Genomic DNA, 27,662 nt, shown 5'->3' on the forward strand with positions numbered 1-27,662 from the left:
AGACCATTGGATTTATAAGCATCAAACAAACCATTTCACCCAAACTTTGTTGTCTGTGTGTTCTTGGAATCACTGCATCCGCACCGCACCTTCTATACACCTGCTACCAATTACCACTTTGCCACAGCCCTTTACAGGTCTTTCAGTAACCATAACAAAGGAAAGATTACTTTGCCACATCCCCTGATATACCCCCCTCAGTCACGCCCCCTTCGGTAGCGAGTGCAATCACGTATCCTCCAATCCATGACTGACACATCGCCTACCACATTAAGGTGATGACTTCTGGTACTGTGACTCCACCCCCTTTCTGGATAGCCGACTTCCAACTGACCCTGGAATGAACTGTCAAACCATCCAGTCCGGGGCACACTTGTTATACTGTGCCCTCACAGGTCGGGAGGGAGATTGTTGACTAGGATTCATTCGCTCTCTGTCACAGGGATCCAACTCACTAACTGTGTTCCAGGCAATAGGAGATTTACCAGCACAGCACATTTGTTACGGGGAACATCATTGGAATAGATTGCCATGTGACAGTGCTTCCTGGTTCTATACTACACCATGATGTAGGAAAGGTTGAAAGGTCACAATATAACATGATTTCTCAAGAACCAGGAACCAAAGATATATGGCAAACAAATGCAGACATGGAAGCGAAATGGCAGCCAACCAATGTGAATTGAAACAGAACCCAGACCCATTCCTAATGATTGCAAACACCATGAAGAGGTAAGGGTTGGGGTTGAGAGGGTAAAACAAAGAAAGAACTAGACAAATAGCATGTGGGGCTGTGTTGTTTTGGTACTTTGTACTTATTCATTAAGTTCTGGATCATGAATGTAAACTGGACCGTTTATTTTCCAGCTCAACAATAAACACATCACAAATCTGAGTATATTCAAGTCATGTAATAGCACTGGAAGTCTGATTGAACAGCTCCAGTGTCAAGTTATTTTAATGTGTAAAAAAGGACAATTCATCATGTCATTTGCATTTATTTCAGAAAAATACAGTTATTTATTTAATACATTGTAAGACACAAGCGTTAAAAAAAGAAGTGTTGCTGGAAATGCTCCTAAGTGTGTAGACACTACCAGTGGAGCACCAGGGAGAACAAACCCAGCATTAAATAACAAAAATAACAGAAAGCTGAAAGAGAGGCTGAACCTGGGCTACTGGCTTCTCAGAGCCTCACCCATGTCTTTGCACTGTCCTGGAAACATACACAAAGAGAAGCAACACCTCAAAATATTAAAAGCTTCATTATTACATTTCAAACTTATGTAAAGACAGTTTTAACATATGATAAAGAGCCCCATTCACAAAACATTAAGGACTGTTTGAAAAGTATTTACCTTCTCTTACATTAAACAGAGGTCAGACAAATGGGAACTTTTTACCCTGCATGTAGGTTTCATAAACTGCAAACTTGATTAATCAAAATGGGTTTAAAAAACAACAAAACCTATTTAAAAGAGCAAGTAGCTTTGTATGCCTCTTTCTATTTTATCAGCTTTGCATTCATTCTGAGTGCTTCAGGTTCGGTTGCTCCGGTAGTGAGTTGTTTTGTTTTTTCTCTGAATCTGTCTTTATCTGGCTTTGGAACAAATGGAACAAATAAATTTGACACTCCTTGCTCTATAAAACAGCACTTGTAAAACTACTTGGAGCGTAGGGACTTGTAGCCATGGCTCTAAAAAGTATCTGACTGCCACAGAACCTGCTGTGGTGAACTTGAGGGCATATGGTCCCCCTATACCTCCTTGTGCAGTGTGTTTGAGCATCGAGGTGTTTTTAACCTGGGTTTGGTAGATTCAGTTGCACTAGGCAGTTTATTTCAGTCCAGAGCACTTCAGGGAAGAGTGCCGACGTCTTTGTTTTATTTCCTAAATCAACCTGACGGAATACACAGCACTGTCCCGTCAGATACCCTTATTTATTCAACATGTTTTAAGTCAACAGATAGTCATTAAATCAGGTTTCTTTCTGTTTTCATTTAAAATACTCAGAAAATCTGAGGATCTGCACACTCTTAATAAACATCAGTCAAACTTGTTTTAAAAACTGCAACGGTCAAAGAGGCCCGCAAGCAATGAGTATTAGAAAAAACCCTGCCATCCTGCAGCACTTTAAAAAACATCAGCAAGTATAACAAACCAGCCTGGCTAGCTACACAAGATATTAAACAGCTTGGAAACCTCCCTGTAGAGAATCATGGCAAATCTAGATGCAACAACCAGGCTCTCAAACATATTCTCTTCCCTCTCCTTATGACAATCCACCATTCTGAGCCTACTTCATTCTACTACAATGCTATCAATTCATTTCATTCCTGCATTACAGGGAATAGTGCTCCCCTGAGCCTCAAACCTAAGTTCCACGAAGCTCCATGGCCAGATGGGGTTCTATTATCTGAAACAAAGGAAGGAAGCAGGAAGATAAAGGGGAGTGAAAAACAAGTACTCAAACTCAAGCTTCCTGTGATGTCGCCCATTGATCTTTGAACTGATTCATTTTCCATTCCTCAGAAAACTGTGGACTTGCAAAGAGAAAACTGTGGATTAGAAAACTGCGAGTCTGCTGGCCACACTCGTGTACAACAAGAACCTGGGAGGCTGCTGTGTGACTGAGAGGGAAACCTTGGTTATCACACCTTTACCTACAGAGTTTATTGCAGTTTTTGAGTGGGAGACTGTAGCAACCCTTTAGGGATTCATGATTATAAGTGGTTCAATACAGTCTATAAACATGTTATTAATTATGCTGTTAACAGTTACAGATTATGATTGCAATTAACACAATTAAAATGCAATAAATTCATGTAACATGAATCTTAATATACATAATTCATTTATGTAGAACAGATCCCTAAACTAACGTGTTACTGGGATTATTAAAGGTCATGAAAGGCATTTTAACAGATATGTTCTCAGCAACATGAATGAAATATCTGAGCACTGGGGAGCTACGAGAATGCAGGCTGAGTGAAATAGGAGGGGAGGGTACAAGTAGAACAGTTACAGTTAATAGGATCCCTCCTTCTGATTGCATGGAACTTGAGTGTAAGGGGCCCTACTGCCTGTAGCACAGGGAGGTCCATGTCTAGTGTTGTGGCAGGAGAAATGGGCTACGAAGTGGAAATAAAGAAGACTAAATCAGGGTCTTGTATAAGCTGATGGTTGTTGCAACTTTAAGATGGTGCCTTCACTTTAAAACTAACAACCAGTCATGAAAAGGAACACTCGCTGGCCTAGCTATATAAAATAGCTTCCCGACACATCGCCCTCCGCTATCCTCCCCGTGTCCTCTGCTCTGCTCTTGTCTCCTCTCCTCCTCTCCCTCCCTCCCTTTCTCCACTCTCCTACCTCCTTCTGCTCTCCTCCCTCGTCCCCCTTCCTTCCACTCTCCTCCCCCCTCCCTCCGCTCTCCTCCCCCCTCCCTCTGCTCTCCTCCCCCCTCCCTCTGCTCTCCTCCCCCCCTCCCTCCTCAGGATCGGAATGCCGACTGCAGCTCTCTGAATGCAGCCCGCCGCTGCTGCTTCTCCAGCTCCTGCCTCTTCCTCTCCTCCTTCTCTGCCCTCATCTCTGCCTCGAATTTACTGCCCACTGCCAGGGCCTGGACCTGGGCACAGAAACACAGAAACAGCATGGTCACACACCACACCACACTATAAACACAGCAGGGTCACACACCACACCACACTATAAACACAGTATGGTCACACACCACACCACACTATAAACACAGTATGGTCACACACCACACCACACCACTCTATAAAACACAGAGCCATCACACACCACACTATAAACACAGCATGGTCACACACCACACCACACTATAAACACAGTATGGTCACACACCACACCACACCACTCTATAAAACACAGAGCCATCACACACCACACTATAAACACAGCATGGTCACACACCACACCACACTATAAACACAGTATGGTCACACACCACACCACACCACTCTATAAAACACAGAGCCATCACACACCACACTATAAACACAGCATGGTCACACACCACACCACACTATAAAACACAGAGCCATCACACACCACACCACACTATAAACACAGCATGGTCACACAGCACACCACACTATAAACACAGCCATCACACACACTATACCAGGCCACACCATTTCATGAATGGCTTCTCCCTAAAGGAGGCAAACATTCTGGTTGACTCCCCTTATAAAAGTTCACCATAGTAAAAGCATATCAAAGTGTAATCACGCACAGTAAAAATCATGGTAAAGCACAGGTAAGCATTGTAAAGCACAGCAAAGTATGATAAAGCATATTCATAAATATGGCAAACCAGGATAAACTATGGTAAATGCATAGTATAACCATAGGAAAAGCTTGGTAAAACTGAAAAAATACTGTGGTAAACTTTACCAAGGGTCTGGTTGGTCTGTTTATCAAAGGCGCCTATGTGGAGTGGACACATTGAATATGAAGTTGTTGCTGGCTTTGATGTCCACCAGGTGACACCAAAGCCTGATAAATGGAATTGGAGATTTGTTCCACATGAAGCTCTGAACACTCCTTGGCAGTTTTATTAGAGTCATGCTTGAAAATTGGGACCTTTTTGCACTTATCTGATCTGTATGTCTGTCTAAGTCTGTCACACTCTAAATATAGAACATTAACTGCCTTGAATCTTCTCCAGATTTATCAGACTGCCTGCCTGATCCTCCTCTTGGATTGCATTTGGGTATAAAACGATAAGCTATCAATTTTCCGTCTCTAATATGGCAATCTGCTATCCACCCCTCTCCCCCTGGTGGTGGACATGTCAACCTCCCCTCTCCCCTCTCCCCTCTCTCTCACCTTTGCCTCAAAGAAGTCCCTGGCCCCCAGCACCCCCTCAGTGGACACATTGATCTCCGAGAGCCTCGCGAGGGCCAGGAGTCCACTCTCCTCCTCTAGCTCCCCCGCCGCCGCCCTCCGGAAAATCAGCAGGAACTGAGGAGCAAGCACAGAGTCAGCACAGAGCACAGTGTCCTCACACAGCAAGCCCAGTTTCAGCACAGAGTCATCACAGAGCAGCGTCAGCACAGAGTCAGTACTCTGAAAACATTCTCTTTCTACCTTCCGTCTCCACAAAATACTGAAAGAAATCACTCATATTTTAGAGTAACATATTTATTTTTGAGCCGACTTTGTTGAAACATCATCAAACGTCATCATTATCATAACCCTGGTTCCCTGAAATAGAAATGTAACCATTACCCCATGGGTATTAATCCTTTGATACAGTCTAACCTGAATAGATATTTCAAAGCTGCACGGAGTGCCAGTGACACAGTCACGCCTGTCCCCGAGGGCATAAAAAGACTGCTGACACTAACATCGTCATCATTTTTCCTTCAAGACTTGCTGCAATAATAATAATAATAATAATAATAATAATAATAATAATAATAATAATAATAATAATAATAATAATAATAATAATAAACCTTTATTTATATAGCGCAATTCATGTACAATACAATTCAAAGCGCTTTACATACAGAAGAAAAAAATACAAAAATACAATAATAAACAATAATAAAAGAGTACAGTTATTAAAAACAGAAGTAACAATAAAACATAAAAATGTTATGGAAAAGCTATATTAAAAAGGTATGTTTTTAATCGAGATTTGAAGAATGCAATTGAAGGTGAATCTCTGATAAAAGGGGGTAAGGAGTTCCAGAGTGTGGGGGCATTAAAACAGAAAGCAGCCTCTCCCATCCTTTTACCATTCACCCTCGGAATACATAAAAGGCCAGCATTTGTAGATCTCAGAGTGCGTTCAGGCTGATAAGGTATTAGCATATCATTTAGATATTGTGGAGATAGTCCATTCAGTGCTTTGAAAACTAGTAATAGAATTTTGTAATGCACAGGAAGCCAATGCAATGATGCCAACACAGGTGTAATGTGAGCCCTTTTTTTGTTCTAGTTAGCATTCTAGCAGCAGCATTTTGCACTAGCTGTAGACGTGATACAGCATGACTTGTAAGTCCAGAGAATAAAGCATTACAGTAATCTAACCTAGAAAAAATAAAAGCATGTACTAATTTCTTTGCATCATCCAAAGACAAGAATGATCTAACTTTCGCAATGTTTCTTAAATGATAGAAAGACACTCTAGTAATGTATTTTATATGTGGTTCGAAGGAAAGTGCAGAATCAAAAATAACCCCCAGGTTTTTCACTTCAGATTTTACATTTAATTTTAGCATACCTAGATCAATATTTGTCGAGTCCATCTGTTGATTAGAGCCTAAAAGTAAGACTTCTGTCTTATCAGAATTTAACTGTAAGAAATTCTGAGACATCCAGCTTCTAATATCAGCTAGACATTTGAAAAGAACATTGATAGCTGTTGTGTCACCTGGTTTAACAGATATATAAATATGTGTGTCATCTGCATAGCTGTGGAAATTCACCCCATGTTTACGAATAACCTGCCAGAGAGGCAGCATGTATAAAGAAAATAACATGGAGCCCTGTGGAACAACACATGTAATATTAGCTAGTCCAGATGTAGATTCTCCTAAGGCAACAAAATACAGTCTTTTCATTAAATAGGATATGAACCAGTTTGGACACTACCAGAAAGCCCCACCCATTCTCTAAGACGATTAATTAATATCTTATGATCCACAGTATCAAAAGCAGCACTCAGATCTAAAAGGATCAGTACAGATAAACACTTAGAATCTGTACTTATACGTAGATCATTTACCATAATGAACGATCATAATGAACGTAGCGACCTTGAAGGTTAATTTCTATTTCAGGGAACCAGGGTTATGATAATAACCTAACGTTCCCTATCAAGTATGAAATGTAACCATTACCTCATGGGTATGAATTCCAAAGCTGTCACAAGGCAATATTGCAGAACAACTGGAATGCTACAAGGCTAAGCCAATAGCCACCTTGCACCTTGCAAGCTATAAAAAAGGCTAACAAGATGCTTGGATATATTGTGAGAAGTGTTGAATTTAAATCAAGGGAAGTAATGTTAAAACTCTACAATGCATTAGTAAGACCTCACCTAGAATATTGTGTTCAGTTCTTGTCACCTTGTTACAAAAAGGATATTGCTGCTCTAGAAAGAGTGCAAAGAAGAGCGACCAGAATTATCCCGGGTTTAAGGCATGTCGTATGCAGACAGGCTAAAAGAATTGAATCTATTCAGTCTTGAACAAAGAAGACTACGCAGCGATCTGATTTAAACATTCAAAATCCTAAAAGGTATAGACAATGTCAACCCGGGGGACTTCTTTGACTTGAAAAAAGAAAAAAGGACCAGGGGTCATAAATGGAGATTAGATAAAGAGGCATTCAGAACAGAAAATAGGAGGCACTTTTTTACACAGAGAATTGTGAGGGTCTGGAACCAACTCCCCAGTAATGTTGTTGAAGCTGACACCCTGGGATCCTTCAAGAAGCTGCTTGATGAGATTCTGGGATCAATGAGCTACTAACAACCAAACGAGCAAGATGGGCTGAATGGCCTCCTCTCGTTTGTAAACTTTCTTATGTTCTTCTTATGTTCTTATGTTACCATCAGGAACCCCAGTACAAGTAGCTAGGGCTAAATAATTGAGGGAGAACTCGCCTCTATGTTTATGCTTTAAGGGTCGAGCTTGAGGCCGCCTTTAACACTCTTGTTCCAAAACCAGGGTTTTGTGGATGCACTACACTGCTGCATCGCAAATGTCAACCCAGATAAACATTATTGAATTGTTCCTACAGTATGGTCCAGTGCTTGTAAGGTACAGTACTGTGCTCGTCCAGTGCAGTGTTTGTATGGTACAGTCACCTCTCTGTAGCTGAGCTTCCCATCAAAGTCCTCGTCCACCTCCTTGATCATATCCTTCAGGCCCAGATGAGTCTGAGGAGCTCCCAGCTTCTCCATCATCAGCTTGAGCTCCATCAGGTCAATGAATCCATCCTTCCCCGAGTCATAACTGAGAGAGAGAGAGAGAGAGAGAGAGAGAGAGAGAGAGAGAGAGAGAGAGAGAGAGAGAGAGAGAGAGAGAGAGAGAGAGAGAGAGAGAGAGAGAGAGAGAGAGAGAGAGAGAGAGGAGAGGAGAGAGAGAGAGAGAGAGAGAGGAGAGAGAGAGGAGAGAGAGAGAGAGAGAGAGAGCACCCACACATCAGGATTGCATGACTCAAAAGACATCACAGCTTTCAGCTCAGTTAGTCCCGCGTTCTTCATACTATTTCTATAGCACATTGGTCCTGAACTTTTTTCTTACAGTTTTTTGGCTTGGGCACTTTTCTTTTGATCCTTTCTTTTGACATTAAAAGCGTACTACTTATTCCTAAATGTAAAATACATTGACATTAATACTAATTTATCAAATGGCACAAAGAGATGATTGACAGCATAGCATTACTTGTAATGGCTTCAGTTCGCTGACCGACACACCTGTATTGCAGCATTCCCAATTGTCACAACACACAACTCTGAGAACCACAGCTATAGAGTCAGCTGAGTTGATGATTTATTTGGAATCAGGAAGTACACAAAATAAGCGGACAACTGGGATACTACAGGCTCAGAAACTGAGATAATTAATTTGTGATCTCGACAAATGTTTTGTTTTTTTTTCTTGTCCTTAATGAGTGGACCGTAGGACTCTGATACAGATATACAATATTGAAGCAAGAGAACATACCAGAACTATTAAGAAACATTGGAAATGTATGCAGTAGCAGAGGTAACACTAAGGTCTACCTGAGATTGTGATGTACAATTATGAATGTATTTTTGATGCCAGAATTAAAATACCAAGTATTTTTGTATTTTATTTATTTCATTATTATTTGAGTCTTGTTTAATTATTATATGAGTTTTTCCTGTTAACATTGTCACTGTCCCACATCTGTGTTTATTAAATAAGGCAGCTCTGAGCCAGTCATTATTCAGCACCCAGTGTCCGGAGAGATTACCAAGATCACCAAGATTAAGAACAAGCATTATTTCAAACCACAATTGACACACACAGATAGGATCACTGGGAAGCCGACTGAAAACTGAGCCTTTGAGACTCGTTTTCTGAAGGAAAGTACTGGGAAGGCACCGGTACAGAGGTATACATGTATTGAAGCAAATTAAAAAGGCAGAAAATTATTGCAAAAAAGTAAGCAAGCACCCCTTTAAGGTATGAAAGCTGCAGACAGAGTGTGTCACACAATAGTGTTCGGTGTGACACTCAAATACAATGTCTTACTTTAATACATTCCTCCAGAGTTCACACTTCAAATAAAGGTCCCTTATAATTCAAATCTGAAATCAAATGAAGGACACTGGCGGTGTTTACATGGACAAGTCATGACAGTTTTCCTCACAATGTTTTTGCGGTACTTTTCAGGAAATGCGTTGCTATGCTATTCTGATTTAGGAAAAAAAGTCGGCCGTACAAATGCAGATTACTCAGACCACTAGCTTCAAGCGTTGCCATAAAGATTAAAAAAAATTAACAAGAGAAAAGAATTAACTCGTTATCGTGCACATTCCGAATTATCACACATTACTTGTTACATTACACATTACTTAAGTTTTACTACTTAAAAAATAGATATGCGTAACATTTAAAATGTGGGAACACGGGGGGGGGGGGGGGGGGTGTTACACTACAATACAATAAAAAATGGTATGAAGGCCTATATGAATAGAAGATTAAGAACAGGGGGATATGTAAAAAAACACACAAGGTTCCTGAGCAGCTTCATGCACTGGCAGTTCTATAGGCGGAGTACCAGGCTGAGCATCCTAATGTTGAAGAGGTAGAGCTCTGTTGTTCTTGGGACATCTTAAAAGAATTATAGGAAGAAAATATGACTACTACTAATACTAGGCTAAAAGTTTGTTTAGTTTTGCTTAACAACATGCATTTATACAAACATTAATAATAGGCTATATGAGAGGTTTACATTTGCAGCGTCTTTTGCATTCGTTCTTGTCTGTGTGTGTGTGTGTGTGTGTGTGTGTGGTTTGGTACGGCTTTGCTGAGGAATAACGCGAGATTCCGACAGTTAAAACGTGATCTTGACTGCTGAAATTTCTTGCGACACAAGCACGATTCCTGCTCCGATTTACATGGTTGTTACAGCTATTTTTATCGTGAGAAAGCGATTGACCCTGCCCTTAAAGTCGCGTTGACCAAAGGACATTCTTTTGGTGTTTCACAATGTATTCCTGTGACAACGTAACACAGTCATGACAATTTTCACGTGCATGTAAACCCAGCCATTGAAAAAAAACTACATTAGAAAAATACATCTTTTAAAAAAATACTTGCCATTACACTGAATTTTCCCTCACAAGATTTTTACTTCCAAAGGTAGATTTTGTTTTAATGGAAGTAATCCATCCCTACAAGACTAATCATCCATAACTATGAAACACCCAATAGAGCTGAAGTTTAAAAGACTTTCTTGGAGACAATGAGAAACACTTTTAGTCTAAATGTTTGTCATTGCTTATTAAGTTTATTTTAGTATTTCTAAATCCCTGGAAGCATTTTTATTTTTCTGACTTTCCAACACACCTATGGAACCCAGAATCTAAACACTATAAAATATAGAAACAATATTTCTAAAAGCGTTCAGGGTGCTGAAACCACAAGGCCTTGTGTGTACAGTGAGCACTCTGGGCCATACTCCCTCCCTCCCTGACAAGAAAACACTGGAAGGCTGATTGTGCATCTGAAGTGCCGGGCCTGGGAATCCAGAGTGGTCCAGGGTATTAATAGCTGCTTTCACTCTGCTGTCAGCAGCGCAGGGTGGAGCAGCGAGTGACAGGAGCGAGCAGCTGACAGCAGGTCCGGACACTGCAAGCCATTGTTCATACAAACAGCTGCATTGACCTGCACAGCAACACTTGACATCTGCCCCAAGATCCAGAGACTCACCCCAGCCAAATGAAGAGGCTCCGTGCTGTCACTGGCAACACCTTATTGATAGTACCAGGTCAAACATGGTAATATTCCAACATTCAATTCTGATAGAATATTCAAATGTTCTTTATTTTTTACTGAGCTGGAAAACATACCCTCTGGAGACCACATCAAATTACCTATTGAAGAACTCTCTTCTCGACAGCATTCTTTTCATTGATGCATAAAAAGAGGGGCCAAGTTTGCTGCAATTTTGTCTTGTTTAACAATCATGGCTAACCTTGTGAGAAAGAGAAATACTAAAAGAAACATTGAAGAAAGGCTCTAATCGAAACATTTGTCATTGAAGTAATGAAGTCTCTTTTAGAATGTCTGAATTCCGCATTATCAAGTGTTTAATAGTTATGGATGGTACACAACCTGGCTGCTTTTGTAGATGGAAATGGCAGGCCCCTTTGTTCTAACTTGGCAGTTTATGTTTGTGTGAAATGTTTTTGGACAGGTATCACTTTTTATCACTTTATTTTCATTGTTCATATCTCCTACTCTATCCTCAGATGTTAAAATATTGTTTTGTGTGATGTTAGTATAGAGTGCTCCTGAATAATGTGAATGGCACTGAAACAACTGGGATAGCTGTAGCAATACCCTGGAATTCGCTGATAAAGTTTGGTCCCGTGTAGGTATTCACAGTAGTTTTCTCCATCTTTTATTCTGACTTGGCCAAGAGTAATGGTTACCGTGCCTCCCAATCAGACAATCCTTTCCTCCCCAGGGGCTACTTCAATTCATATTTGTAACTTTTATTTCATCAGTGTTAAGGATTGACTATGCGTACCTACTCTGAGACTGTAAACTATGAGACAAGAGATGCTGGAGGCAGATGTGCTTTCATCGATCAGGATACTGAACATGTCACTCGAATCGGCAGTGTGGAGTAGTGGTTAGGTCTCAGGACTTGACTAGATGGTCGTGGGTTCAATCCCAGGTTGGGGACACTACTGCTGTACCCTTGAGCAAGGTACTTTACCTAGATTGCTCCAGTAAAAACCCAACTGTATAAATGTGTAATTGTATGTAAAAAATAATATAATTGTATGTAAAAATAATGTGATATTTTGTAACAATTGTAAGTCGCCCTGGATAAGGGCGTCTGCTAAGGTGAAATAAGGGCAAGTAGTGTTATAACGGTGAAATAATGGCAAGTACCTCATTTTAATTCCACAAAAAAAAAATTTAAAAAAAAAAAAAAATTAATTAAATCAATTTACACAAATTTACACAAATCCAAAAACGATTCTGACAATTTAGATTCCATACCTCCATCGGTGTTAAAAGGACACAAATTAAAACAAATTTCGGCTGAATAATCTGTCCAGCTATTTCTAATGTTAGTAATGAACAAGAAAAAGAAACTAAAGCAACACTTGTTATTGCAGATGGAAGGCTACAAGGAGAAGGAACTTGCCTGTTACACAATGAATTTGGATTGACTATATAAAACTATGGATAGTAAAAAGTATCTCTGTATAAGCCTCAGTTCAGAAACATGATTTACAGAGCGCCAAAGCAATGATGTCAGTGCCCAGGTGACCCAGTTGTACCTCCATCCTAGGAGAGCGGTGTGGCTCACAGCATCTGGGAGGGTTTGGGAGGGACAGGAGGAATGCTAAAAAAGTACCAGGCTGTGTTTGAGAATGTGACTGCCCATCCCTCTGCCACCCCCTTCTCCAGGTATCCCAACACTGCAGACACACCCCATGCCCTGGCCTGCAAGGCTGGCAGCAACACGCCAGGGAGTCATAAAAATGCAATGCAGGCCCCTCACAGAACAATATACACACACAACTAAGGAATTCTGATGGCTGTACGCCCGGCCAGAGCGGAACGGAAATACCCTCTCCAACAATCCCACTTCTATTAATACAAATCAACACCATCAGGATTTTAACAAGGTGTGGTTGTGTGACCTACAGAACAGGAAGTGATTAGGTACCAGGTGGTAGAATTTTAAGGAGAGAATCACACCTAATTTGAAAGGTCTGCCTAGATTCAGTTTGGAGCATAGACCCAAGTAATATTTTGTGTGGGTATATCTGGGTACACATTCAGAAGACTACATTGAGAGCTGGAGCACTCTGAATCCCTGCAGGAGGACTGCAGAAGATTAGAAGAGAGGAAGGAAAGCTCAAGAGAAGGAAACAGTTCAGAAAGAGCCAGACAGTGCATCACACTGCACAAACCCACTTTGCTTTATGTGTGTGACGGGGTACACCCTGCCCCTGTGCGTATTTTGTATTCTTTTGTATTATTGTTATTTAATGTATTTGTGTTATTTCGGTTATTTAAATGTATTTTTGCACTGTTGCTTTAGGTCAGCAGGGAAGGGTTAATTGCCTCCTCTGCCAAATCAATTCACGTGTAGAATGTGCCTGAGCCCGACTGAATGATTGACAAGCAATTGAGCTCAAGCACAGCTGCATAAAAAGGGGCAGAAACATCTCAGCCTAGGTGTTCAGAGAGAGAGAGAGAGAGAGAGGAGAGAGGAGAGAGGAGAGAGGAGAGAGGAGAGAGAGAGAGAGAGAGATAACATTTATATAACTACAATTGCTACTCATGCTGGATTTCGACCAGCACAATACTTGTTTACTTGTGTGTGTCTGTTTAGTATTTGGTTTTGGCCATCATGACTTTTATTTTGTATTAAGTATTTTGTTTATGTGCAACTATTTAATTTAATTTATTATTAAAGAAAGAGCGCATTTGCATCTCATCCCGCAGTACTGTGGAGGCTCTGTGGTACAGTGGTTAAAGAAAAGGGCTTATAACCAGGAGGTCCCCGGTTGTTGTAAGCGACTCTGCAGCTGATGCACAGTTCACACACCCTAGTCTTCGTAAGTCGCCTTGGATAAAATCGTCTGCTAAATAAACAAACTAATACTGTATGTGTATTTCCTGGTGTGACATCACCACCAAGCCATCCTGCCAGTGTGCTTCACACATTTTATTAAAAATGAATGTTTATCTAGATTTGGTTTTGGGAGTGTAGCTGGAAATGGGTCATGCATGAAGCTATCCCATGCACACCATGTTTTCACAATACTGGATATATTATTATATTATTAGTGTACCCGCCTTCACTCTAACATAGAAAAAACTGAAGCTGCTAATCACACTTCCCTCGGTGCTCATTAGGTGGCAGTCTAGTGAGCTCAACACAAGGACAGACACCTCCATTTGACTCTATGCATCTCATTGTCTTGCGCTACAAAATGTCCTTACCAAGTTACATCCCAACTGTTATTTTTTATAAATCTGTAAGAATCTGTATCAATGAAGTTATTATTGATTTTCATCAAAGAAAAAAGCGGAACTATGAAAATATAAAGCATCCTTTTGAAATACTTGTGTCTAGATTTTTAGCAGCTAGGCTAGTTTTGCACTTGGCCAGACTTCTCAATCGAACCATGTTTAGAGCACAGAGTAGCTCCAATGGACACACTTACTCACAATCTCTACAGTTTGTTAGGAAGTACAGCAGAACCTCACAGTAACGAACACCAAACTTACAAACTCAACCGAAGATCCCACTTTCAATCGGAAGTATGCAGTCACAATGTAACCAGGTAGGCACTCCTATAAGCGGAGTGCTGGTCATGGCGACATCCAGGACCCTATAAACAGTGCTAGCCAGGCAGCAAAAAGAAGGGGGGTCATGATTGTTGGGGACTCCATACTGAGAAACACAGCAAGTTCAGTTTGCAGTTTGGACCCCCTTACTACAACAGTGTGCTGCCTTCCAGGAGCATCTGTCAAGCACATCACTGAGAATGTGGACAGGCTCTTAGAACAAACAGGAGACGACCCGGTAGTAATCGTCCACATCGGTACAAACAACATTGGAAGAGACAGGCCAAGATCCCTGCAAGACAAATTCAGAGAGCTAGGAAGGAAATTAAAAGTCAAGACCAAAACTATGGTATTTTCTGGGATACTGCCGGCACCATGCAAAGGACCATATGGACAGCTGGAAATACAACATCAAAATGCATGGCTGAAATCGTAGTGCACACAGGAAGGCTTCACCTTTCTTGAACACTGGAGCACATTCTACAACAAGGACTATCTATATAGGTGGGACGGGCTGCACTTAAACAAAAAGGGAACCAATCTACTTGGACAAAGGATCCTTGAGGAGGTCCAAAAGCATTTAAACTAGAAAGGAAGGGGGAGAAAACAAAAAAACAGAAGGGAGACCACATCAAAACAAAGGCAACAATTCAGGTAATGCAGTGTGACAGAGATCGAATGGTGCTGGTGTTAGATCTCCCTCTCGACCTGTGAGGGCACTGTTTAACGGGAACAGAGTACCCTTAACTAAATTGCACGGCAATTTATTCCGTAGGGTAGGTGGAAGTTGGTCATTTAGGAAAGGGGCGCACCTACAGTATCCAAACTCAGTGACCCAGACGGTAAATGGTGTGGCATCTGAGGATTGGAGGAGCGGATGTGCTAGTTAACCTAGGGGTCATGAGCGAGTATATAAATAGGGGACTTAGCATACGTGATCTGTTCCTTGGTAAATGGTTAGTGTTGAAAACCTACAAGGAGTCTGTGTGCTGTTTTGTGAACCGTGAGTTTTGTCTTGTGTTTGTTAGTGTTTTGTTAACCGTCGTCTGTTTTCAATAGACTACCAGTTGCACGATCCGGAGCTGTAGCGAAAGCCAGCATAAACCCGGACATCACTTTCACCCCTGCATTTCACGGAGAACTGTATTACACCACTTGCACGTATTCACTATCACAAAGAACTGTGTTAGTGTTAAGAACATAAGAACAAAAGAAAGTTTACAAACGAGAGGAGGCCATTCAGCCCATCTTGCTCGTTTGGTTGTTAGTAGCTTATTGATCCCAGAATCTCATCAAGCAGCTTCTTGAAGGATCCCAGGCTGTCGGCTTCAACAACATTACAGGGGAGTTGGTTCCAGACCCTCACAATTCTCTGTGTAAAAAAGAGCCTCCTATTTTCTGTTCTGAATGCCCCTTTATCTAATCTCCATTTGTGACCCCTGGTCCTTGTTTCTTTTTTCAGGTCAAAAAAGTCCCCAGGGTCGACATTGTCTACACCTTTTAGGATTTTGAATGTTTGAATCAGATCGCTGCGTAGTCTTCTTTGTTCAAGACTGAACAGATTCAGTTCTTTTAGCCTGTCTGCATACGACATGCCTTTTAAACCCGGGATAATTCTGGTTGCTCTTCTTTGCACTCTTTCTAGAGCAGCAATATCCTTTTTGTAACAAGGTGACCAGAACTGAACACAATATTCTAGGTGAGGTCTTACTATTGCATTGTAAAGTTTTAACATTACTTCCCTTGATTTAAATTCAACACTTCTCACAATATATCCGAGCATCTTGTTGGCCTTTTTTATAGCTTCCCCACATTGTCTAGATGAAGACATTTCTGAGTCAACATAAACTCCTTGGTCTTTTTCATAGTTCCCTTCTTCAATTTCAGTATCTCCCATATGATATTTATAAATGCACATTTTTATTGCCTGCATGCAATACTTTACACTTTTCTCTATTAAATGTCATTTGCCATGTGTCTGCCCAGTTCTGAATGCTGTCTAGATCATTTTGAATGACTTTTGCTGCTGCAACAGTGTTTGCCACTCCTCCTATTTTTGTGTCGTCTGCAAATTTAACAAGTTTGCTTACTATACCAGAATCTAAATCATTAATGTAGATTAGGAATAGCAGAGGAACTAATACTGATCCCAGTGGTACACCACTGGTTACCTCACTCCATTTTGAGGTTTCTCCTCTAATCAGTATTTTCTGTTTTCAACATGTTAACCACTCCCTAATCCATGTGCATGCATTTCCTTGAATCCCTACTGTGTTCAGTTTGAGAATTAATCTTTTATGAAGTACTTTGTCAAAAGCTTTCTGGAAATATAAATAAACCATGTTGTATGCTTTGCAATTATCCACTGTCAATGTTGCATCCTCAAAAAAGTCAAGCAGGTTAGTTAGACACGATCTCCCTTTCCTAAAACCATGCAAGTAACTACGATGTGATAGGTGTTACAGAAACGTGGTTGTCCGAGAGTGATGGAGACGAATACAATATTAGTGAGTACACACTGTATAGGAAAGACAGGCAGGACAGAAGAGGAGGAGAGGTAGCGCTATACATAAGAAATAGTCTTGAAGCCCAGGTGTTAAATCTGGACAAAGAAAACAACGCCAAATCAATATGGGTCAGAATAATGGACAAAAATTCAAAAGGAATAATAGGAGCATGCTATAGACCGCCAAATTCAGACGCCGAGCAAAATAATCTGTTATACAGTGACATTAGAAATGCGTGTAGCAAAGGAGAAGCCATACTAATGGGGGATTTCAACTTTTCGACATGTAAAATGGGAAAATCCGGTGGGGAGCACAACGGACGAAATTGAAATGGTGGCAATGACAAATGACTGCTTCCTAACGCAATTTGTCAAGGCACCGACTAGAGGGGAGGCATGCCTTGATTTTGTCTTTTCAAATAACAAAGACAGAATAACTAAAACAGAGGGCAGAGAGCCATTGGCAAACTCAGACCACAACATGGTCTCATTCGAAGTGATTTTTAAAACCCCAAAAGTAATGACTAAAGCTAAGGTTTACAATTTAAGAAAAGCAAACTATGAAGGTATGAAACATCTGTTTCATACCTTCATAGTTTGCTTTTCTAAAATTGCAGATTGCAGTAAATAGAGAAAACATCCACAGAAAAAGTATGGCTGTTTTTCAAAAATGTAGTACTAGAGGCGCAAAACAATTACATCCCAAAAGTAGACAAATCTAAATCTAAAACAAAATGGCCAAAATGGTTTAATAGATCAATTACAAAAAATATTCAGTGAAAAAAGGCACTTTACAAAGCGTTTAAAAAGGACCAAAAACAAAGTACACAGAAAGAGTAGTTGGAACTGCAAACGCAAGTAAAAAAGGAAGTTAGAAAGGCCAAGAGAGAGATAGAAATCAATATTGCTAGGGGGCTAAAAACAATTCTAAAATGTTTTTCCAATATTATAACAGCAAGAGAACATTCAAAGAGGAGGTTAAATGTCTAAGACACAAATGGCAAAATCATAGACAAAGAAAAAAAAATTGCAAATATATTAAATGATTACTTTTCACAGGTTTTTACAAAGGAGGACAAGGACAACATGCCCCACATGTCGACCTGTTCCTATCCAGTTTTTAATAACTTTAGCATAACAGAGGCAGAAGTGTTAAGGGACTAGGAGCTCTTAAAATAAACAAATCCCCTGGGCCGGATGAGATCCTCCCAATAGTACTCAAAGAAATGAAAGAAGTTATTTACAAACCGCTAACCAAGATCATGCAACAGTCTCTTGACACAGGGGTTGTACCGACAGACTGGAAAATAGCAAACGTAATACCGATCCACAAAAAGGGAGACAAAACCGAACCAGGTAACTACAGACCAATAAGCCTCACTTCTATTATATGTAAACTTATGGAAACTATAATAAGATCCAAAATGGAAAATTACCTATATGGTAACAATATCCTATTTATATTTCCAGAAAGGTTTTGACAAAGTACTGCATAAAAGATTAATTCTCAAACTGAACACAGTAGGGATTCAAGGAAATGCATGCACATGGATTAGGGAGTGGTTAACAGGTAGAAAACAGAAAGTACTGATTAGAGGAGAAACCTCAAAATGGAGCGAGGTAACCAGTTGTGTACCACAAGGATCAGTATTAGGTCCTCTGCTATTCCTAATCTACATTAATGATTTAGATTCTGGTATAGTAAGCAAACTTGTTAAATTTGCAGACGACACAAAAATAGGAGGAGTAGCAAACACTGTTGCAGCAGCAAAGGTCATTCAAAATGATCTAGACAGCATTCAGAACTGGGCAGACACATGGCAAATTAAACTTAATAGAGAAAAGTGTAAAGTATTGCATGCAGGCAATAAAAATGTGCATTATAAATATCATATGGGAGATACTGAAATTGAAGAAGGGAACTATGAAAAAGACAGAGGAGTTTATGTTGACTCAGAAATGTCTTCATCTAGACAATGTGGGGAAGCTATAAAAAAGGCCAACAATATATTGCGATATATTGTGAGAAGTGTTGAATTTAAATCAAGGGAAGTAATGTTAAAACTTTACAATGCATTAGTAAGACCTCACCTGACCAGTTCTGGTCACCTCGTTACAAAAATGATATTGCTGCTCTAGAAAGAGTGCAAAGAAGAGCAACCAGAATTATCCCGGGTTTAAAAGGCATGTCGTATGCAGACAGGCTAAAAGAATTGAATCTATTCAGTCTTGAACAAATAAGACTACGCGGCGATCTGATTCAAACATTCAAAATCCTAAAAAGTATAGACAATGTCGACCCTGGGGACTTTTTTGACCTGAAAAAAGAAACAAGGACCAGGGGTCACAAATGGTGATTAGATAAAGGGGCATTCAGAACAGAAAATAGGAGGCACTTTTTTACACAGAGAATTGTGAGGGTCTGGAACCAACTCCGCAGTAATGTTGTTGAAGCCGACAGCCTGGGATCCTTCAAGAAGCTGCTTGATGAGATTCTGGGATCAATAAGCTACTAACAACCAAACGAGCAAGATGGGCTGAATGGCCTCCTCTCGTTTGTAAACTTTCTTATGTTCTTAAATAAAAACAATTTCCGAACCGGATTCTAACTGCATCACCCCTGCACCTGCACATACCACTTACCCACAGACAGCCATATGAGGTCAGTGATCAATATGAAGTCTCAGGTAAAAGGGCCCCACCCAACCCAGTCTCCTATGTACAGCTGGTGGGGTCCTTTTACCTGTAACACAGGAAGCAAGTGTACATAGTGTTGTGGCAGGATAAATGGGCTAAAACCGATAAAGAGATTGAACATAACAGCAAGTAGGCTAGAGACAATGTTGCTATTCCAAGCAGTACAGAGAGCGAAGCTGTCGATCCAGGTCAGGGAGACGGTGTGTATCAGATGATTGTGTACAGCCCAGGAGACTGAGAAACTGGGGCAGGAGCTCGGAGTGAGATCATCCAGCTCAATGTAGAACAGCTTATCACACTTCCATCTCCATAAATTACAATACAATACAATACAATAAAATACAATACCCCCCCCCCCCTCCCCCAAGGTCAAATCTTATTCTCACAGCTATTGAAATAATTAATAAACCTGTTTATATATATATATATATATATATATATATATATTATATACGAGAGGAAGTGCTCACCATGAAAAGAACAGGGATGCAAAGTACCTTATATAGTTTTTTCCAGAATAGAAGTAGAAGGGAAAAATCTGAAAATGACAGCAATGCTGACACAGATGCCTTTCCAGTAAGCCATCAAGAAGAAACAAGCACATGTTTCAAGACGGTAACTGCCTCGGAAGATTTAGCCACCGTTACCGTCGTGGAGACTCCAACACATTCTGTAGAAGTTACAGTGAATGATGCGAGTAAAAATAAAAATTACTCTCCTGTGCACCCAAGACTACAGAGCTTTCCTGTAGGCAAAAAAGGACTAGACGGATTGAATATTCTATCAAAGAAGGTGCTGTTTATTGTTTTTCTTTTTGTCATTTTGCAGGGAATTCTTTAAATAAAGGAGAAAATATAAGAAATAGAACATTTATTGATAAAGGATTTTCTAAGTGGAAGGATATGCATGCTCTCTTCAGGCAACATACAGAAAGTGGCTGTCATAAGCTCAAGCGTTGCATGGTTGGAGTATTGGGTCATATGTTAGGGTGAACAGCTATCTACAGGGAGGTCAGCAGATGTCCAAGAAAACCGAGCTTACGTTAAAGCTCTTCTTAGAGGAGCAAGATTTCTTTGCCAAAAAGGATTGTTTTTCCGAGTGCACGATGAATCAAGTACATCTAACAATAGAGGAAACTTTGTCAAACTGTTGGATGTGTTTTCTGAGACTGATGAAAACCTTAGAAGAAATTTTTTTTTTTTATTTATTGCATTTATATAGCGCGTTTTATACAAAGATATCACAAAGCACTGTACAGTACATAGCAAAAAAAAGAACAAACCACAATACATTTGTATAGCATGTCACACGCCATAATCAGACCGTTTAAATAACATATTTAAATAACAGTATACACTATATAATACAAAAGCAGCAATTTTAAAGTTACATTAAAACCCACTAAGATAAGACAGCCATTTTATAAAAGTGCAGTTTTAGTCTTGACTTGAAAACTGTAACGGTCCCAGCCTCCCTGACAAACTAAGGCAGAGCATTCCATAATGTAGGAGCTCTACAAGAAAAAGCCTACCTCCCGTGTTGCTTTTGTTAACCCTAGGAATAACCTGCAGGAAGATACGGGGTCAGTAATTCCTGCAAATAACTAGGTGCTAATCCATTCAAGGCCTTGTAAGTTAACAGAAATTGATTGATTTTAAGCAAAATCTTAAAATCAATTTTATACTGCACAGGGAGCCAAAGTAAAGAGGCCAAAACAGGGGTAACATGTTCACTTTTCCTGGTTTTAGTCAGAATTCTAGCAGCGGTATTCTGAACAAGCTGCAAGCGGGATACCACACGTTTTAGGGCACCAGAAAAAAGTGCATTACAATAATCAATTCTAGATTAAACAAAGGCATGCATTAGTCTCTCGGCATCAGATACAGGCATAATTGGTCTAAGTTTGGCTATATTTCTCAAATGGAAAAAAGATACTTTAGTAACTTCCCTAATGTGAGTCTCAAATAATAGCACTAGCACTAGCATGACCTCTGTTTTATCTGAATTCAACCTTAGAAAATTATGTTGCATCCTTTGCTTGATGTCTGTAAGGAAAGTAGCTAATACACAGGCAGAAGAAACTCCTGGCTTTAGGGACAAATATAGTTAGAAATCATCAGTATAGCAATGGAAGTTCACTCCGTGTCTGCGGATAATATCACCTAACAGTAGCTTATATAATTAAAACAAGGGACCTAGAATGGTGCCCTGTGAAACACCACAGACAACTTCCGATAATGCCAATTTTACCTCCCCAATAGAGACGAAATGAAACCTGTCAGAAAGATAAGTTTTGAACCAGCATAGGACAAGGCCAGACAGTCCTACTGTGCTTTCAAGACGATTCAGTAGGATGGAATGGTCTACAGTATCAAAGGTAGCACTTAAATCTAAAATAATTAAAACTGATGGAAAGCCAGAGTCAGAGCTTATCATCAGATAGTTCACGACTCTGACAAGGGTCTCGGTGCTATGTGCAGCACAAAAACGAGACTGAAACTTTGAATATACCATTAAGAGTTAGAAATTTTTGTACAGTTGTCCCACGTTAACCGCCCCCTTTATAACGCCACCCTCGCATACCGCGATCTATTCTCTCTGAACAAATGTCACCAATATAAAACAGTGCTATTTTTACCCGTTATATCGCTATCCTGCTGTCTACCATCCGCCAACTTCCCCAGCCGAGCAAACGTAAATATAAGCACTGTATTTTCCCTCATTGTAGCGCCAGCAAAATAGTCATGACCAATTAAAACAACTAAGTTATCAGTTAACCTTTGACTCGCTTTACTAGTTCGTTGTTAACTGAACGTTCATACTAATGTCATCAACACTCCCACTCCTAAAGCAAAACAGAAAGTACAAAATGGCGAGTCGACCCTACATTTAACACCAGAGCAAAAGAAAAAAATCTGCATGTATGCATCTGAAAATAAGAAAGCAAGTCAGCAAGACATCGCAAATGTTTTCTCGCCTAAATGAGGCATATACTGTTAATCGAAGGACAATCAGAGACATTCTAATGGATAAAAACAAATGGCTTATCTTGATGGAACGGGTCGATTTGTTTAACCTGAAAAAGGCTTGACGCAGTCTAAAATAAGTGACTTTTATAAACCAGAGTAAATGTTAAAAAAAAAGTACGGTAAGAGATTTGTTTGTTTACGTGCAAGTTTTGCACAAATGAAGGCTGACTTAAACTAAAGCTGCAGTTTTGTAAAGAGCAGAATATTTTTTTTTCACTTTTCATTTAAAAAAAATGGTTTGCCTGTACATATTCAACATTTTTTTTTTTAACTGCTTAAAAAAGAATGCTGTTGAGCTTAAATTGCTTTGTGAAATAAATGGATGGCATCGTTCAATCTGGGATAGTATTCAGCAGGCTTGTAGTCGTGCCACAAACAGTAAAGTTCAAATGACCAGTACAGTAAAAAAAAAAAAAAAAAAAAAAAAAATAATAATAATAATAATAATAATAATAATAATAATAAAGTGGCATGCTTTTTTGTTTTTATGGAACTGTCTTTTGGGTGATTTATTTATTTATTTATTTTTTTAAGTATAAACTGTTCCTCAAAAGTAACCATGTAGGTTTCATACAGATGGGAAAAGATGATAAAACTGTTGAGTAATAACTAGTACTTTAGTTTTTAAAAAGATGGTTTTATTAAAATGGCCTGGAGATACTGCAATTGTATAACTAAAAAAATAAAATGTTTGAATTTATTGCAAACATAGTAGGTTGTGTGTGTGTGTGTTTTTTTGGTTTTTTTTTGTTTGTTTTTTGTTGACCTCACTATAAACGCCACCCTCACTTATTGCCCGTTTTTGCCCATGGCCCTTACCTGGCAGTATAAAAAGGGTTGACTGTAACTGAATTGCAGCAACTCTCTCTAGAATCTTATCTAAGAATGGTAGGTTGGAGGTTGATCTATAGTTAGTGAGGACTAGGGTCCAACTTGTGTTTCTACCATAGCTACCTTAAGTGCTGAGGGAACTATACCGAAGGAAAGCGAACCATTTATATATTTTTTTAAATGTGGGTTAATAACACCAAGAACATCTTTTAATAGTTTTGTAGGAATAGGCTCAAGAGAGCACTTAGTAGCTCTCATATGTTGAACATATGGCCTCCTCTCATTTGTAAACTTTCTTATGTTCTTAACTAGCTCTGTCAGTTTCTGTAAGGTATAATCAAAAGAAAAAGCCCCCATAATAACCTTAATAAGTGTAGTTGAAAACAGTTGTGCTGTAGCCCTCCTAATAGAAGGTGTCTGTGGAATCTCATTTCTGATTTCTGTCTAGTATTTTATTTTTAAAGAAATGTAAGGAGTCACTGCAGCTGTGAGAGGAGCTAATGTCAAGGGTAGGCCTGTTTGGGGAAGGATTAATTAATTTATCTAGGGTAGCAAAACTAAATATCTGATTATTTGTATTTGTTTCATTTAAATTAGAATAATATGATGATCTAGCCAATACCAGAGCTTTCCTATATTTAACCAGGTGGCCCTTCCATGCGAAGTAATGAACATGCAATTTAGATTCCTGCCATCTCCGTTCTATTTTACGACCCTCATACTTTTAATTAAACGAGTTGTGTCATTGAACCACATGAGCCTTTTTTAAAAAATGGAGCGAAGGTACGGACTTTATTCATCAGGCGAATACCAAAACGACCTGATTCAGATATTTGGTGAGCGAATACATAACACATGCATAACCGAAGTGCTGATTCTACAGCTAATTTCATTTATGAAAATATTTGCAGTATGGGACTCAATTTCCAGCTTTGTGTAGGGCAGTGTTACGATGGTGCGAGTGTAATGAGTGGCTGTGCAAATGGAGTGCAGGCAAAAAAAGGAAAAAATACCTCATGCTGTATCTACTATGCACATAGACTGAACCTGGTGCTTGTCAACAGCATTTCAGATATGTGATCTTTCAGAGTTTTTCAACGTAGTGCAGTCATTGTACAACTTCATAGCAAACAGTAACACCAGACATGAGTTGTTTATACAGGCGCAGAAGGACTTAAAACAAACTGTCCTTCATCTAGAGAGAACTGCTAAACAAACGGGTGGCTGTATTGGTACAGAGCAAATCGACAAGATAATTTTGCATTACGAACCTATTCTGGCTGTACTGCAAGCAACTATCTCACTGCAAAAAGACAGCTCCACCAATGCTACTGGTTTGAAAACTAGGTTAGAATCTGCCCCCTTCATCCTCTACCTTCACATGCTGGAAAAGATGCTGGGAATAACAAATGCATTCTCCGAGCAACTACAACAAAGCGGTCTTGTGTTGCTGCGAACAGCAGACTTGATCAAAATTACCGGTAATCAGCTGCATACAGCACGATCTGAGTCAGAATGGGAAGCTACATTGGCAAAAGCAAAACGCTTTGCTGAAAGTGTTAGTGTTGCGATCGATTTCAACCCTGGCACTTCCATCTACATCCAGACCAACAAGAATCCACACAGTATCAAACCTCTTGGTGGACTATTTTACCAACTCCAATACTGGACAACAAAACAACGATGACGAGCCAACCAGCATTCACAACAAGATGAGATGGGCTTACTATGCAATTATTGATCACTTCACTGCCGAATTCAATCAACACTTTAATGATAACAAAAAAACTTCTTCAGCCAATGGAACCGTTTGACACCAAGTCGCCTAAGTTCATGGATTTTAGAAATTGTACAGCACTCACATTGATGAGGTTGTTTTGAAATCTCAAACCTGTGCGGCAAAAGCGTATTTACATTCAGGTCTATCAAATGTAGAGGACTGCGACATTCTCGCATTGCTTAACAAATTGCAGACATTGTCTGTGGCGTATTCAGAAGTTCTGAAGGTAATCAAAATCGCCCTAATCTTGCCAGTCCACTGCTGCCAATGAAAGATTCTTCTCAGTTTTGAAGAGTGAAAACCTACATCAGGACATCTACAGGAGATGGCAGTTGAACAACAATTAATTAAAACTAATTTTAGTGACTGATTTTGCCAATATGCAAGTACGTGCATAAATTGTTGCCTGTGGATTTTGCTTGAGGATACAGCATTCCATCACAAGTTTACTCTGTTAAATATTTGGAGGGAGAGAGGGAGAGATGCAGGGAGGGAGGGAGGGAGGAAGAGAGAGGGTGGAAAGAGAGGCAGGGAGGGAGGGATAGAAGAGAGAGGCAGGGAGGGAGAGATAAGAGAGGGGGAAAAGAGTGGGAGGGAGACAGGCAGGCAGGTAGGGAGGGAGGGAGAAGACAGTGAGGGGGAGAGGGAGAAGACAGTGAGGGGGAGAGGGAGAAGAGAGAGGCAGGGAGGGAGGGAGAAGAGAGAGGGGAGAGACAGAGACAGGGAGGGAGGAGAGAGGCAGGGAGGGAAGGAGAAGAGAGACAGAGGGGGAGAGGGAGAAGAGGGAGGGGTGAGGCAGGGATGGCAGGAGAGAGACAGGGAGGTGAAGTTCTGTTCGCTTTTCTCATGGTACGAGTCACTCTCCCTGACACAAAGCTGTGATTGTCAGGGAGAGAGTGTGACAGAGAGACACAGAGTGTGTGTGTGTGTGAGAGACAGAGAGAGAGAGAGAGAAAGAGAAAGAAGGAGGTTTCTTATGAAAGGGGGTGAAGAAAAACTAAAAATCTTTTTGGGGGAAAAGAAAGAGGTAGCAGAAATGTCTGCACATATATTGCAGCCTCTAGCCTGCAGCCACCTCATTCACAGTACAGAGTACAGACTACTGCAGGCCTTTCAATACTAGTACCTCAGTACATACAGATTAAAAAACATGTTCAATATTTCTGTACATTTACTACATTAACTTGTCTGGCTTGTCATGCCAATACAGACCATTTTAACTTGAATTTGTGAGAGAGGGATATTGGAAATCAGGTTATTCACTGGGAGATTGAATTGCAAGACTGAGTCCTTGCTGTCCCAGAAAACCTAAAGCAGCACAATGATGCTTCTGTGTGCACACAGACAGAAAAACAGAACCATTCCTGGCTGCATCGGCACAGACTTCAAAAACACTGAAAATGGTCACACTGCACTCGGCCTGGACAATCTGAAAGGTTTCAAAAGATGTGCCAGCCTGCCAAGACAGATGGAAAGGAGCAGTGCTTGGTCAGTGTCACCGCTTTCAATGGACTGAAATGGAACTGTGCTACTGCTGGGGGCACTGCTCTTGGTGGGTGGGGGGAGAAGCGTGTCCCCAGAGACATGGAGGGGCTTCTGTCTGAGAAATGCTATGAATACAAAACATCATATAAACCCCCCAGACAAACTGAATATTAACACAGGTGTACAACCCTGAACATTGGCAGGATGATGTAAATTTACATTCTATTTTGATGCATACAAGATGAACACTACTGCAGCAGGACAACTTCAACATATGAAAAAAGAAAAACAAATTGAACCTACTGTTTAAACATGCTGTCCATGTCTTTGATCTGTGTCCTGCTGAATTCCTTGAACTCGGTGTAAGCGTTAAAATACTTCGCCTGCTTCGGTAGTGCGAGTCCCTCGTTAATGTCCAGCCGCCTGGTCAGTTTAGCACACAGCTCCCAATTGGCGTTCGCTGTCGCCGGTTTCTCCTCCACCTCTCCCGCGCTTACCAAGTTATTATTGTTCAGCTCCGACACTTCAGAATTCATTTTCAGTATGCTCTGGAATTTCTGTGCCCGTTCTGATGCAATGTTTCTCTTGTGTGGTGTGTTATGTTGTTGTTGTTGTTGTTGTTGTTGTTAAGAGCGCGTCCCCTGGTCTCACACACTAGCAAACACACACCGGCTGCCTCTCAATAGCGGCGTGCTTTACATTACTTTTTACTGGTTGCCAAGCTCAGGAGGGGCGGGGAGGGGGCGTGCAGGAAAGCCAGCTCGAGTGCCC

General features: G+C 40.3%; 1 protein-coding gene across 1 annotated transcript; it reads right to left on the reverse strand.

Moving 5' to 3' along the window:
* Window positions 1–982: 982 nt before the first annotated feature.
* On the reverse strand, window positions 983–27,662 carry efhd1 (EF-hand domain family, member D1). The gene is made up of 4 exons (XM_034028128.3): window positions 27,195–27,662; window positions 7,849–7,996; window positions 4,854–4,988; window positions 983–3,624 (listed from the first exon to the last, which is right to left on the reverse strand). The coding sequence occupies exons 1-4, from the start codon at window positions 27,425–27,427 to the stop codon at window positions 3,490–3,492; spliced, it is 651 nt and encodes a 216-aa protein (XP_033884019.1). The 5' UTR covers window positions 27,428–27,662; the 3' UTR covers window positions 983–3,489.

Source organism: Acipenser ruthenus, chromosome 12 (assembly GCF_902713425.1).
Source record: "Acipenser ruthenus chromosome 12, fAciRut3.2 maternal haplotype, whole genome shotgun sequence".
NCBI classification, from domain to species: domain Eukaryota; kingdom Metazoa; phylum Chordata; class Actinopteri; order Acipenseriformes; family Acipenseridae; genus Acipenser; species Acipenser ruthenus.